Here is a 16,150-nt window from a genome sequence, read left to right on the forward strand (position 1 = left end):
AATGAACATGTCCTTCAATCCTAGAAAATCTGTCCCATTGTGTCATTCCAGAAGGATAGTCAAACTAACCACCACCTATGCATTTCCACCATCAACCAGGGAAAGGGTTTGAGTCTTCATCATTAACCATGACCTCTCCTGAGCCTTCCATAGAGCAAGGCTGGCCTCCAAAACCAGCCGCAGACGAGGAATCCTCCTCCGATCCAAGTCTTTTCTTGGAAAATCGAGCTGCTCACAGCCGACAAGGCCCTTCTTCTTCATTCTGATGCAGCAAAATGCTGTGGGGTAGCATCATTGGCTGAGGGTGCGGCTGTGTCACTGATGCAATGCCCTCTGCTGATCGGGGCAGGAATTTGTAATTTGTTCATGGTGCCGGCGATCGCTCGCCTACTTTTCATGTAGGACACCATGGGATATTTTATGTCCATCAACAAATGCCGGCAGACGGGTCACCCAGTTTAACGTCCATCCGAGGGACAGCACACACATTGATGAATCACCCTGCCTGTGAAACACCGGGATGACAGTTTATTGCTGGGTCGGGATTTGAACCCAGGTTGAACAGCTTCGAGGCGACTGTACAAGCTCCTTTTCTGTAGCTCATTGGAGTACTGCTCTCCCCCATGACCTGGCACCCCAGCATCACATTTCTCTCCTGGCAGACAGTTCAGTGGTGTCTGTGTTTTTTTTTTTTTAACGGCCTTTCCTCCGACTTGGCTCCCCCTGCTCTCTCAATCCTCTGACCTTCCCCAGTCACCCCAGGATGTACACATTCCTCGAGTAACCCCCTCCTGGTTACCCTTTCAAAACCCAGGCTGACTGCACACCTCAACTCTGATTCTTTGCTTTTCCCATGTGGGTAACCACCCTTCTAGAATCTAGACTCTTGACTCGAGAGGATGTGTCAGCCCACTTTCCCTCCAACACTTCATGCAGGCAGTGCACCACCATCTTGTCATTCCCCATCCTTACCCACTAACTTTTATTACCCTCATTATTCCTTCCTGATCCCAACCTTCTTACATGCAGGTTGCCATGTTCCATTCCCTCCACTGTCTTCTCTTTCTCTTTCTTCTTTGCCTTCCTTATCATGTCCAAGAGTTGCACCATCACTCCACTGTCAGTTAATACCGTCTGTCACTTGCTCTTCCATGAGCCTTGATCTTGTGGAGAAAAAGTAAAACCAATCCGTGCAACTCTCTCTTTCCACCACGACTCCATTACCTCCACCTCGGTACATCTAAAATCCATCCCTCTGCAGCTTCACCTTATTCCGCTTTGCCAGGCTCATCCATGCTGTCTGTGACGTTCTCACTGCAGATATGGATGACCGACTTGGCTGTTCTTCTTTGCCATTTTCCTTCTCTTCCGAGTTGATTTGAGCCTGCTTTTCTGCTGGCTCACGTCACGGTTCAGATTGACACCGACTTGTTCCCCCATAACCTTCACCTATGCATCCGTAATTAGTAGATGCCTCTTACTGTATGTAAACACACGTTGCACTGTGTTGTTTCTGTAGCAGCGCTTTCGAGTCTCGTCGCAGTGGGATCGCGATGGCGGGGAAGCTTCACAGAAGTGTCTGAAGGTACACAAAGGCAAGCTTGTGTTTCCAGGCCACCACTTTGTTTTTGTTTTTTCCACCAAACTCCTGGCTTTTTGTGGCGGCATCAAATCCAGGAAAAGGAAGATCAATACGGTCAGTTGTGCTCTGCACAGCAAGGATGAAAGCTCTACTTTACCAGTTGGGCAGACTGCAGAAGAGGTGCTGCCCCAGTGCATAAATCGAAGAGTTTGTGGTCTGCCGGATAATGGAGTAACACTCATGTGCCATAGAAACTGCCTGGTTCATAAGATTAGAGATTTATGCCACGATTGTGAAATTTTATTTCATTGCGGCGGTACATTTGATCAATCGCCTTGCAGGTTGCAGGGCAAACGGTGACCGCGTCACTGATCCCTGAAACTGCTTCTCACTCCGTCCCTCCTTGTTGGTCGTGTTCTTGAGCAGTCCCATATTCATTTTCAGATACCTTGCTTATCATAGCTCTGTTGCCGTTTACAGTGACTTTAGGTAAGATATGTACGAGGTCTTCATACGTTACTTACTCTCACCAATGTATTTCTGTATTAGTGCAACAACCTTTTTTTAAGGATCATTACGTCCGCCACCAAAGGTGGATGGAGGTTATGTTTTCTCCCCGTCTGTCCGTTTGTCTGTCTGTCTGAGCAGGATATCTCAAAAGTTGTTGATGGATTAGGACGAAAATCCGGTGGACAGGTTCGGTGTGTGATGAGGACGGATTGGTTCGATTTTGGTGAAGATGCTGATCCGCATCCGTTTACTATAATTTATTTTTTAACTAATTCTTCACCATTGATAGGGTCAAATCATATATATATATATATATATATATATATATATATATATATATATATATATATATATATATATATTGTTACAGCTGTGGAAATTTGCAATACACCATAAAGGGTCCTTGGATCAGTGATGACGATAAGTATGTGTGTAGTTAGATTTCCCCACCGTTGTTTAGAGGGAATTTCCGTGTTCACAGGGCTGCGATCCTTTGAGATAGCCGTTTTTCTTTTCTCTATCATTATTTTGGACCAATCATCCCCCAACAACCAAATCGCCACCACCAACAACGCTCCCAAACAACTACAACTCAAACACCACCACCTTCGCCTCTTTACCTCCACAACTCCATCCCGCAAACATTGCTTCACGGCCATTCTCAAACGACGCCCGCCAACAACCAAACTCCCACCACCTCCGCCTTTCTACCACACGTCGTGCCATGGGCTGTGAATGCGTTCCTTTCACCTCAAAAAGCGGATCAGGAATGCTTCACGCCCCATTTTCATCCGCCCAATGGCTGAGCATCGGGTGGTGTGGCCCCGCCTTCGAACCCCACTGTGATCCAGAAATTTGCATGTACGCCCCTCCCCCGGGCTATATAAGCGCAAGCACGGCGCAGCTCGCGGCAGAGCAGTCAAGTGGGATCGGCGGAGTGTCGGCAGGAAAGTCAAGTCTGGAGGGTCTGGAGAGCGCAGAAGAGTGGCAGTCTGGAGGGTCTGGAGAGCGCGGAAAAGTGGGAGCAGTGGAGTGGCAGCAGCAGTGTCGGTGGGGCAGTCAAGTCTGCAGTGTCGGCGGGGCAGTCAAGTTGGGAGACGGAGCTCGAAGCCGACGGGAAAGGCAGACGGGGAGCGCTGGAGAGAGCTCGCCGACCACGCCAGGGGCATGAAGCCAGGCGCATCTATGCTGACATCGCGGCTTGCCCGCCATCGCGCCACGAGGGCGCGGGTAAAACCCTTCGGTCTCGTGGACCTGGCCGCTCATCCAGGTTCCACGCGCATTAGGCCCACGGGCCCAGTCTGACTCCCTTGTCTATGAGGGGGTCTTTTCTTGCTTTTTCTTTGAATGCGTGTTGTGGCTCCGTGTCTTGTAAAGTAGAAACTGTTTAAATGCATGTAAATAAACATTGCTTTATTCGGTTGTAACTCTTGCTTGTAAATTGCATTCTTACTGTATGGCTGTGAATACGTGCTTCCCTTGTCTGTGTGCGTAATAAATGTGCTTGTCGAACTGTTCCCCGTTTCGTTGCGTCCTTTCCCTTGTTTGAAAGTTCCATCTTGCATCACGGAAGGAATTGGTAGAAGGGGTGTAAGCACCCGGTAAATAATCACGTCCGTCGGGGCCGGCGATAACACCGCTCAGTTATCACTGAAGCACGGAACGGACTGCTTTAGCGGTTCGTGTCCTCGGCCGGCCAGCGGCGAGGTACGATCGCCCGGTTAACTACCCGTGCAGGTACTTAGGTAGGTCGAGTTTGGCGAACAACCCTATCCTGCGCGGGTGGCCGATTGGCACGATTGTGGTGGGGTCGAAAGACCCACCCATGAGTAGCTCCTGGCGATAGTTCCAAGGAGGGTCACGACTGAATTGTCCGTTCCGGTGGGCGACGCGGTCGCGATTTGATTTGATTTGATGCAGAAATTCGTAACGATATATATAATATAATTTGAAGTTTTTGTTTGTTTGTTTGTTTGTTTGTTTGTTTGTTTGTTTGTCTGCATGTGCTAATCTCCTGAACGGTGAAAGATAGGAGGAAACTTCTGAAACAAAAATGTTGGGACGGGCTCCTGGAAGGTTATAGGCTAGGTGGCGAGGCCTATCTGCCGGGGGTGGGGGTGTTTCCCCCTCACCAACCCCCTTAAACTATGGCTGTTAGTCATCAGATGTGTCCCTACAGAAGTCTTGGGAAATGCTTTTTACATCCAGTTGTGTGAATTGCCATAAATTGTTTATTTTTCACCAACGTGAACACGATGAACAGATACAACTCTGCCTGTTCCCTCCTGTCCTGCAGTTGCTTTACTGATCTTCCACCATCTGTCGTTCAGCTTTTCCATGAACCTTCAGTCCTTCACCTTTGTTTCGAAATGATAAATGCGTTGATTTGAATTAACATCGGCACACCAAACTCAACGTGCTTCCTGGTTCAATCGTTGCGCTTCCGCCATCTACTGGCCATCGATTTCCTAATCGCAAACACGTTCAGGATGCAAAAGACGAATAACAGAATGCTGATTGTACAGGAGCCGATCACACTCCACCATGATCCACTGGGCGCTCACAAAGAACTGCATGCAGAACAGTGAAAATACATCAACACACGCCTCTCAAGTTGATTATATCGTTCAAACAATGCTTTGGGGTTTGTTTGGTAGAGTACACACACTCACCTTTGGGCTGTCAAACCTGAGTTTGAATCTCATCCCAGCTATCTTTGTGCAGAATGTGTTTAAAGAATGATTCTCAAAAAGTTGTTTGTTTTTTCTCATGCCTTTTGTCTTTGCAGTGGAAAACGGTGAACACTGTGACTTCACCATTCTTCGTAATATGCTCATCCGGTGAGTGTACGGAGTTGTAAGACACACGTTTAACCTGTCTGTCTGTCCTCTTGTTCACTTTCATAGAACTCTTCTGTCCTTGTCGATTCTTGGATGCCCTGGCCATTGCAAGGCAACGCTCAATTGATTTATCTGTTGTAATTCAGAGAAAGGTTGTTTACACTTATCTTTCTGAGAGTGAAGAAGTCAGAGGATTTTTCAGGTGGGAGTGCGAATGAAAAACCATGTTTTCCTCGCCAGGTATGCCAACGCTTGCCACGAGAGCAGGACATTGTTTCAGACGTTTTTTTTTTTTTTAACTCAAAATAATTGAGTTCAACCAGGAATATGAGTGGAAGAAACTTGGTCATAAACAAAGCCCTTAGGATGTTTATATGAAAGCTTGCTGAAACGTAGGGCCTGCTATTCTTTATTTTTCTCCTTCTTCTCCAAAACAGGTGAAGATATTTGAATGAAACAGACGGATACAAACGTCATCAGTGGAAAATCCTCTTTATCTCTTTGCTGATGACTCCATCCTCTGCCGTACCATCTGTCATCCCTCAGACTTGCAAGCAGCAGCTTCTTCTCTCTCTGTAGATCTGGGTAAAATCACAAACTGGTCCAACACGTGGAACATGTCTTTCAATCCTCACAAATATCTCACTCTCACTGTGTGTCTCCAAAAGGACCGTTTGGAAAACCTCCCCCCCCCCATCCACTTTCTCAACAATCCTCTGGAAGAAGTATTTTCTTTCAAGCTTCTTGGTCTCACTATCTGCCATGACCTTTCCTGGGAAAACCACATTTCAAACCTCGCCTCCAAAGCCAGTCGCCGACTGGGAATCCTCCGTCGTGCAAAGTCCTTCCTCGGCCCACCTGAGCTCCTGACCACATACAAAGCTTTTGTCTGCAGCCGGATGGAGTGCTGCTCTCCTCTCTGGGCTGGTGCTCCTGCCTCTCACCTTTCTCGGCTTCACACTGTAGAAACGAAGGCATTTGGGATCATTGGTATCTCCCGTGATGAGGCTGAGTCTTTGGGCCTCTCGCTCTCTCACCACAGGAAGGTTGGTGGTCTTTCTGTCTTCTAAATCTCCTCTCCAGCCTCACTCCCCCTGCTCTGTCTGAGATTTGTCCCCACCATATTTCCGCAGGGTGCTCAAGGTCCGCCAGCAACCTCCTTCTGGTAAAACTACCGAAATCATGAATCGCTGCTCACCTTCACTCTTTCATTCTTCTTTTTCCCTACCTTTGGAACAAACTCCCACACTCTCTTCAATCCCAGTCTTTCCTCCAGGTCTTCAAAACAGCTGTTCGCCACCACTTCTTATCTTCCCCCATCCAAATCCTCGATCTTTTCTACCTCTGTTAATCCACCCCAAACCCACCTCCTTCAAATTCCCTGTTTTCCTTCCTGAAAGTCCCTGTAATGTCCATCTTGTGCACCCCGTGTTCCCCACCCCATCCCTATCCCTCTCCCTTACACTGATCTGCTTATGTCTCTGTTCCTCACTGTTTTGTCTTCCCCTCTCCTGCCCCTCTTGTCTCATGCCCCCCTTGTTGTGTGTTGCGTGTTCGCTCTCGTACAAGTCTTAACAATGCATACCAAGTTTTTTTTTTAATCGGATTTTATTCTACCATGGTGCATATTTATTTCTCAACATAATCACCACTGTGGTCCACACATCTCTACCAATGTTAAAGTGGTTTTGTGACGCTGTCATGATAGAACTGTGCATCCTGCTGACTTAACTAGTGCTTCACAGCAGCCTCGACATCATTGTCGGAAGAAAAAATATCCTCCACGAAGGTGTTCCCTAAATTTGGGGAAGAGATTAAAATCTTACGGAGCCAATACAGGGCTGGTGATCCTTTGTGGCAGTACTCCATTGACCGTCTCTTACTGTCAGGATCGTAATGGTGCAACCAACTCTCATCTCCAGTCATGTCATCTCCATTCAGTCATCCCGACTCTCATCTCCAGGCATCCCAACTCTCATCTCCCATTGTCTCATCTCTGGTAGGTCATCCCAACTCTCATCTCCCATTGTCTCATCTCTGGTAGGTCATCCCAACTCTCATCTCCGGTTTGGTCATCCCGACTCTCATCTCTGGTCGGTCATCCCGACTCTCATCTCCGGTTTGGTCATCCCGACTCTCATCTTCAACGTTGTGCTTCCCTGTCATCTTGACGAATGTTGTACTGAAAGGATTAGTAAGCATCACGTTATCATTTTGCAGAAAAGGAATAGTAAGCATCACTTTAAATCATGTCCTCGTATAAGCAAACGATTCTCACTTGTTGGCACCCACTCCACTCCTTCCATCCCTTACTTTATCCAATGCCTTCTCTGGCAATAACTTTGTTTTAAAATCTTCTTTCCTTGGTTTGTTTAGTTCAGTGGTCCAACAGTTACTGATCCATCAACAAATCTTTCTTGCTGAAGTGTCTCGTTGAGGTTAATAATTCCATGATATGTTACAAAGATGCAGTGCCTCGTCTGTTTGCACATTGTTTGTAACCTCTTGACAAGCCATGCATTTGGGAGCTTTGTCTTGCTCTGTCTGTTTATTACCCGACGTGCACAAAGCAAAATGCCTGGTTAATCAACTGGTTCACCTTGTCTGTCTGCCTGTCGTCTGTCTTTCCGCAGATGTCAGTTTATGCTTGACATATAATCTATAACACCGTCCCTTTCGCGCCGTGAAGGCGCACAGGGCTCCTGAGGCAGTGTCATTGGCAAGGAGTCGCTGGATGGGTCGCCACTCCGACACAGGTTACCCTGAATGGTTATTGGAGTCAAACGGCATTGGAAATCATTCCAAACATGAAACTCACTGTTTTTAAGGACGTCATAAAGGACACAAACAACAGGCATGAAGAGGCAACAGGCACGTGTTAGATCGAGTGGTGTGAAAGATTGTGCATCAATGGTGGTAGACTTCGGAAGAAAAAAAAGTTTTTTGTTTTTTTTCCACAACCTTTTCGATCTTTATTTTATTCAAATTTAATCAAACACTTGATCACTGAAGAACATGCATCACCTTTTAGCACTTTCATAAACCTCCAGTTTAGCAGTACTTGGACAAAATATGACAGCATTTTACATCATCTCAACCAATCAAATTTTCCGCTCGCTCGCTCTCTCGCTCGCTCGCTCTCTCAGCATTGGGGAATATCGAGATTGAGACAAAATCGCGGCTCGTAGAAAATATAGACCGACCATACAAAACGTAAAGACCGACTGGAGATGAGAGTCGGGATGACCGTGCTCGGAAACGCAACAAGCAAGAGTTTATAAAAGACCTTTCCACGTCCTTTTCCTCAACACTGCGTCAGGAGTCCTCTGAAGACTCCAGTTGTAGCTCAGTCACAATGCCATTTTCATGATATTATAACCACCTCCAAGAACGACCTCGAGTGAAGATCGTTTTTGCATCGGCCAATGAGGTCTCCGCGAACATGCGCGATGCGCCAAGAGCTTTTCAGAGGGAAAGTTTCTCTTCTGGCATCAAGAAGCTGCTTGAAATGTCTGGAGTCCATCAAATTCTTTAGAAGAGTTTGATGTTAGTTATGCTGTCTTCACCCCCCCCCCCAACTCCCTCCCCCCCCACCCCTAAAACTATAATGATAACTCGAACGACACTCGGTAGAGCGCATACCTCCGCCAGGCTTAACAGTTTACCTTTTGGATCCCACCGATTGGCCGGATCTGGATCCAGACCTGATCCAAAATCGAATCGCCTTGTTCTTGTCACATACCCAACTCATCCACCGAGTTTTGTCATACTTTGTCCACAACGTTTTTGAGATTTTTGTCCCCATCTCTCAGTGGCGAAGAATCGCTTAAAAATGCAAAGATTCTCGTATCCGGATCGGGATCTTCACCGGGATCGAATCGATTCGTCCTCGTCACACTCCCAACCTGTCCACCGTGTTTCAATGAATGGTGAAGAATGACTTAAAATTCCCCAGATCCAGAATTAGATTCACATCTTCACCAAAATCGAATCGATTTGTCCTTGTCGCACACCGAACCTGTCCACCAAATGCCGTCCGAATCCATCCACAACTTTTTGAGATACCGTGTACACAAAGAAACAGACAGAAAGGGGTGAAAACATAACGTCCTTCCATCTTCGGTGGTGGAGGTAATAAGCTGAATATCTATTATTGAATGAAAAATAATCCAAGATAGCATTTCAGTTTTGTGCACAATGGAGAAATGCATGAATCCTACTTGGGCTGGACACAGGTAGATGTCTCGGAGGGATGAAGGTGAGACTAGAGAGGAAACTTTTGAAATTAAGAAGCCACCATTCCGTTTGGGGGCAAGAGAGGGAACAGGGGCCTGTTTCTCGATATTTTGGGAGGTAATGGCCATTATTTCCATGGTTTTTGATCGTGCGTTATCCTCGAGCGAACAGGGAAACACAGGAGCCGATGACCACAGTTGGGACCAATTTTCCATTTGCTCATCAGACTTCGGAAAGCCAGGGGAATGGGAAAGAAATGTCTCGAGAAACTATCCCAGAAATGTCTTCCCAAAATGCTTATTGTCATCAGTTGTTGAAACGAGATAATGAGCAAAATGCATGAGGACAGTCATTGTTTCGCAACAATGGAAAAAACTTTGAGAATTTGCACAAATAGAGAGAGAGAGAGATCATTGTGCAATGTTCTAAATGACTCGTCCCTTCTGCCAATATATGTCTCTTGTAAAAGCACTGACATGACTTGTTTATCACCAGGCTCCCTTTTCCTTATTATCCAACAGGACACACATGCAGGATTTGAAGGATGTGACTAACAATGTGCATTATGAGAACTACCGTAGCCGTAAGCTGGCTGCCGTCACATGCAACGGAGACAACAGTAAAGCCAAGAGCACGGTCAGCAAGTAAGTCGTATCGTCCTTCCCGGGTGGCTTGTCCACCCACGTGCTCGATGTTTGCACTATGTCACAACTCTATCCCGACCTGTCCCCGCATGCGTGGTGGCATCCCGAATCCCGAATCGGGAATTTCATCACCGATAAGGATGCATCCTTTTTGATAAACTGATCTCTCCTGTTATTTTTCAGGTCCGTCTCGAGCGACGGCAAGTAAGTAACGTGTTTGATTTTCTTCTCCGATTCAGTAAGAACTTTTGAACCAAGCAATGTGTCTGTCATGTATCCATTTATTACACAAATACCAGTGTCCATACCCAACTTTATTGTTCTACAAAGGTCGAATGTCCTGATTTGAGCAGGAATTGTGTTGTTGTTTTTTTTATATGGGTATCGGGGCTCATGGAAGAAGTAAACAACATGGGGCAAAGGGCCAACAGACAAAAAGTGGGACAAAGGGGGAAACAAGAAGATGAGAATGTACAGATGCATCACAGCACCACTCGGTGCCATTTTTTTTTTTTGAACCATTTGACTGCACCGATGTGCTGGTGGTGCAGTTGTCTGCAGCACGATGGCGCGAGCACGTGGGGACGATGGATGTGTTTCACCGAATGCAAAATAAATGTGCTTTTGCAGAAGTCCGCTCGCGCAGATGGAGGAGGAGAAACGGGAACACGTCGCGAAGATGAAGAAGATGGAGACCGAGATGGAGCAAGTGTTTGAGATGAAAGTAAAAGAGAAAAAGCAGAAACTGAAAGATTCTGAGATCGAGGTTTGTATTCCTACCATGTTGGTTCATCATATGGCTATTTTTGTTGAACACAGTTTTTTTTTTTTATTGTTATTACGAGGTGGGGGTGAGAGGAGTGAAGAGGGGTGGGGGAAGGGAACACAATGTGAGGTGAGAGGAAGGGAAGGCAGACGTGCGGTGGAGCGTTAATTTCGATTCATACCGTCTCATCAAAATGATTCTGCATGGAATAACAATGAAGATGGAAACAAAATAATGTCTGAAATCCATTTTCTTCCGGTCACACTACAAATACTGCTAAGAGACGAACACTGCCTGGAGAGACGCGTCCGGAGCCAAGCCATCCAGAGACAAACTCCCGTCCGGCCATAAACACCGCTCAGACAGGTCTGGAGATGATAAAACACCGCCCGGATAGGTCCACAGACAATTACCGTCCGAGACGAGCACTGTCCAGACATGTCCGGAGACAAACATTGCCTGGACATAAACACCACCTGGACACGTCGATATATATGAGAGAGATTGGGGGGGGGGGTGGGAGGAAATTTCACGCATTTGTGTTGAAGAAAACATGGGCCTTCATTTACATGTGGAATAAAATTTGGATTGCAATCGTTGACGTTTCGAATTGAAGATAAAAAGATGGCTTTTTAAAACATTAAAATTCATGGAAGGCCTTCTTATAATATAGTGCAAAACAAAGGTGAGGATAGAAAAATAAAGCCACTTCCCGCGCGTGATCCTTCCACAAGCTGGAGATCTGGCCATACGATCGTGGTTCATACAATTTGTCATCCAACAATTCTGGGTCTGCCAACATTAGGTGTCCATGTTTTCCACGCCATGGAGTTGTTCCTCATCATTGGGATTTCGGTCAATGGCGCTCCCCTTCCCCCCTCCTGCCAACAATACTCCCCATGCTGTCCTCAGAACAGCAAGTAGGCCTATTTACATCTCCAATCTGTAACGACATGACCCCAGGCTAACATCCGAAGAGCTCGCTTGAAGCCAACCAGCTTCTGCCCCTCCCCCCCCCCCCCCACACACACACTCCTTTCCCACATCCCCAGGACCCAAAGTCAATGTTTGTCTTGCATTCCAAAAGTGAAGTCCTGCTGTCTGCTTGTGTTTGTATGATTTGCGTGTGAAATCTCCTCCATGAGCCGCAGACCCTGTAGAAAACGAGAACACTTGACTGCATCATGTGCCATGCTACATACTCATCTCCAGTTTTTGTTTTCCTCTTTTTTATTTTTATTTAGTCTTGCCTTGAAGGGGTTGTGAGACTATTGCGTTGTCCCTGTCAATCTGTCTGTGTCCATGTCTATATATTTTTTTTTTCTGTGCAACCGCTTGGCTGATCGTTGCAAAACTTAAAACATCGGAGGAAATCCCGATATTCAATATTTTGTTGATAATTCTGACGTCATAAGTCGCATTGGTATGGCAGCTATATTGGATCAAAGGAAAACGTTTGGACATTGTCCTCTCCGAAACTGCTCACAAAGAAAATTGAAACTTGGCAGATGTCATCAATTCCCCCTGGGGTACATGCGGTGGTAACAGTGGCGACGTCGGTCACGTGGTATTCGAGCCATAATTGTTTGAATCTAAATCCTTGTCCGAAAAATCTGAAACTCAATTACCTGATGTATGACCCGATGTGAGTAAAGAATTAAATTTATGACGTCATCAGTCACATGCTCTCGCAGCCATATTGGATCGGAAATAAAAATGTTTAACGGCCTAACGGTGGTGGCTCACCGTACCAATGGTAAATGGAATTACACAAGGATGGTGTTTTGATATCTTTTGTTTTTTGCATTACATCCCCATGACTCGAAGACTCCCTTAGTTTAGTTTACCCGGCTATAAAGATCAAAATTGCCGAGCACTAAATCCTTTGGGTTAGGTCGGGTTAATGGAGGGGGAATAGATTGCAGGAAGGAAGATGGGATGACTTGTTGGTCCAGGAACCCTGGAATCCTGACCACCCACCCTCCTCAGGCTCCATACCCTTCCCATCTCCCCCTTACCAAAGGTTTGTCCATTTGTTTTCAATTTTTTTTATGGAGTGTTCTTCCATGTCGGCTGTTTATACATGTGACATGAATTATTTAGACCCAGAGGTGAGAGCAAGGTCAACGTAGGGTGATTAGATGTGTCACCTGTAAATTAATGGATATCTTGTGATGCGAGCGGAGATCCACATCTCACGGGTGTCAAAACCATCTTTTTTTTTTAAATCACGAGTGGTTTGAAATGTCATCAGGATTAATGCTCTTAGGAGGTCTGCCCTAAAGGAAAGAATAAAGACGTGTGTAACATTATAACATATTGTTGCGGTTGAGGAAATTCGCAAACCACCATTCAGGTCCCGTAGGTGAGATATCTCTGTAAGTACATGTGTAGTTAGCCCCAAACCCGTTGTTTAGAGGGAATAAATGTGATTCATTCGGGCTGCGACCCTTTAAGATAGCCGTTTTTCTGTTCTATCTTTATTTTGAACCAACCACGTCTCAACCGCCATCACACAACAACCACCAACCACAACGCCGCTTCACAACAACAACAACGCCAACAGCCACGACCTTTACCTTCACAACTCGCTCCCGCAAACATCACATCACCGCCATTCCAAACGTCACCATGCCCATGGACCACCACTTTAAACCCTCCACCACCTTCGCCTCTTCTTCTGCGGCCATTCCCGCACCGCTTGTGGGCACCGAGCGTCAGGCTGTCCTGGCCTCGTGCGGGACGCGCGCCGAGCCGCGGGTGCAAAGTGCGGCCTTTCCGAGGAGAATTCGGATCAGGAATGATACACGCCCACTTCTGATCCGTCCAATCAGCAAGCGCGGGGCGGTTTGGCCCCGCCTCCAGGCGCGTCGGAGAAGAATCGATATATGCAAATTCGAGGATCAGGGGAGACTCACGCCCCTTTTTCTCCATCCAATGGGCGAGCGTGGCTCCACCCCCGAGCTCGTTCTGATCCAGAAATTTGCATATGGGTTCTCCTCCCGGACTATAAAGCGCTGAGCGCGGGGCGAAGGCAGTCAGTTTCAGTCAAGTCAGTTTTGGAGAGCAGAGTGTGGCAGCGGCAGAGTGTGGTTGAGGCAGTCAAGTCGGGTCTGGAGAGGAGCAGTCTGTGGAGCCGTGAGTCAAGTCGGGTCTGGAGAGTGGCAGTCTGTCGGGGTTCGGAGTCTGTCGGGGAGCTGCAGAGAGAGGAAGCCTGGAGCGCGGTCGAGGTGATTTGCTGCAGTCGGCTGAGGAGAATTGCGGAGGGGACCGGATAGCTCGGGTCCGAGGCAAGGAAGACTGCGACCGGCGACGAGTTCGCAGTGGAATCGCTCGTCGCGGGACCCAAGCAAGCCAGCTATCCTCTTTCCCCAGAGCATCAACAATTCCCCCCTTCCCCCCCCCGCCCCCGCGCTGAGATAGTGCGAAAAGGGGGCCCCGTTCCCACCCCACTCCAAGCAGCGCCAACGAAACCCGCGAAGGAGCGCGGAGTCGGGGCACCGCCACGCTGCCACATTTGCGGCTCATCACAAGACACGGGTAGGATCCACCCGGTCTCGCGGCCCACAGGCCCCGTTTGCCCCCTTGTCTTTGAGGGTGGCCCTTTTCTTTTGCTTTTGAGTAAATGTGTTGTTGGCGCCATCTGTAAAGTAAAACTGTGTAAGTGTTGCCGTGTGCACGCGTAGTCGGTTGTAGATCTGCATTGTTGTATTTCTTTTGTTACATCTGCTTTTGGTGCATAATTGTTGTAATTGTATATGTGTGCTCTCCGTGTGCCGCGGAATAAATGTGCATTATGTTGAACTGTTTTCCCGTTTCGCTTCGTCTTTTCTTTAATTGAATCTCCATCTTGCTTCACGTAAAGGGTTGGTAGTGGGCTTAATACGCCCGATAATTAATCGGAACCGTCGAGGCCGACGATAACACCGCTCGGTTATCCCGATAGTACGGAACGGATCGCTTAAGTGGCCCGTGTCCGGAGTCTACCTGCGGCGAGGTGCGATCGCCCGGTCTACCCTCCGCGTGGGTACTTAGGTAGGTCAAGTTTGGCGAACAACCCTATCCCACGCGGGGGGCCGGTTGGCACAATCGTGTTGAGGCCGAAAGGCCCACCCGTGACTAGCTCCTGGCGTTAGTCCGAGAGGGTCACGACAGAATTGTCCATCCGGTGGGCGACGTGCCGCGATTCGAGTTACGTGGCCGTTCGCACGCCGGCGGGTGCGAATTCGCGACAATATGTTGGATGAGGAAGTGAAGGCCTTGAGTAACTTGTAACTGTATGCTCATCCTTTATCAAGGTGAGCAGGTGATGTGGTACTCAGAACAGCTTGTTTCCTTTCTTCTTGCAACAAAAGTACCTTCTGCATTGAACAACTTGTTAGTCATTTCCATTGTGGTGTAATACAATCAATTACCCAGTTAAGTAGCAGCACATCCAAAACTCCACTTGTTTGTTCGAGTATATCCTTCTATATGGGTCATTTTACTTTGACCCTAACCCCCAAAGGGCCGATTAAGATTTGGTGGGGGGTGAGGGAAACCCCCAAATTTGATTGTTTCGTACAGGTGCAAACCCTGTGAGTATGTATCCTTGTCCCAATTTCTTGTCCTTAGCTCCAGCGACGCCACGAACAGATGAAGAAGAACCTGGAGGTGCAGTTCCGTGAGATGGAGGAGCGACGCAAGCTCTTCGAAGAGGAGAAAATCTGTTGGGAAAGCCAACAGCGGCTGCTGGAGCAACAAAAGCTCGATAGCAAGTATGTCAAACGTCACCGCGTGTACAACAATACGGTACACGTAGCATCATAAAATAATGGTACCTTAGTTTATATCCTCCAATCGGTTTTAGTTAACCATTCTGTCATTTTTTTTGTTTTGTTTTGTTTTCATCAGGACCATTGAAAAGAATAAGAAAAAGGGGAAAATATTTTGAGGATCAGCAGGATGTAACGAGTTGCATAAACATGTTTGCTATGGGTGTGGGTTGAGAGCATTGACATATTATCCCTTATCACGACCGATGATCATCGGTGGACCATCTCGACACGTCGGGCATCCAGACTCGCACCGTATAAGATCCGAAGCACTGCCGGCGGAGACCTCGCCATTTGTCACTGAAAAGCAACTTGGTCGTGTCACAAAAATGGAATTGGTAACACATTAAAGGACCCCGTGTTTATTCGTTCGGTTTGTATCGGATGAGATCTGAATCGGAAATGAACAGAAATAAAAAGGATTGCCTTTTGCATACCTGAGAGTTAGTATTCATACCTTTTCTCGTGTATGACGGAATCGTTTACACAAGTAATAACTACAGGACATTCTTCATGAACGTTTTTCATCCTTTTTTTTGTTTGTTTTGTTATTGTTGTTGTTGTTTTTTGCTTATTATTTTATTTTTTACCTTTTCTTGCCAAAAAAAATCTCCGACATTGTTGTGCGTAATGCATCGCATAACTCTCTGGCATTGCATATTGGACGAAGGGGAGAAACGACATAAATTTAAATGCTATTTGTTTTTTAACAATGCTTGTACAAAAGTGGAATAAAAGAGTGGCAAAGCGTGCAGTTT

General features: G+C 46.9%; 1 protein-coding gene across 2 annotated transcripts in view; it reads left to right on the forward strand.

Annotated features, from left to right (window-relative positions):
• The window catches only part of SEPTIN7 (septin 7), a 117,221-nt gene extending 101,077 nt beyond the window's left edge, over positions 1 to 16,144 (forward strand). For both annotated transcript variants that reach the window (XM_085847475.1, XM_085847476.1), the window contains exons 9-14: positions 4,881 to 4,932; positions 9,690 to 9,812; positions 9,996 to 10,016; positions 10,443 to 10,578; positions 15,193 to 15,335; positions 15,472 to 16,144. In XM_085847475.1, the coding sequence (XP_085703601.1) occupies positions 4,881 to 4,932; positions 9,690 to 9,812; positions 9,996 to 10,016; positions 10,443 to 10,578; positions 15,193 to 15,335; positions 15,472 to 15,511 (515 nt within the window). In that variant the 3' untranslated portion in view covers positions 15,512 to 16,144. The remainder of the gene's footprint in view (positions 1 to 4,880; positions 4,933 to 9,689; positions 9,813 to 9,995; positions 10,017 to 10,442; positions 10,579 to 15,192; positions 15,336 to 15,471) is intronic.
• The last annotated feature ends 6 nt before the right edge of the window (positions 16,145 to 16,150 follow it).

The sequence above is a fragment of the Eptatretus burgeri genome, chromosome 11 (genome assembly GCF_056783735.1).
Source record: "Eptatretus burgeri isolate ZD-2024b chromosome 11, Ebu_testis_v1, whole genome shotgun sequence".
In the NCBI taxonomy this organism is placed as follows: domain Eukaryota; kingdom Metazoa; phylum Chordata; class Myxini; order Myxiniformes; family Myxinidae; genus Eptatretus; species Eptatretus burgeri.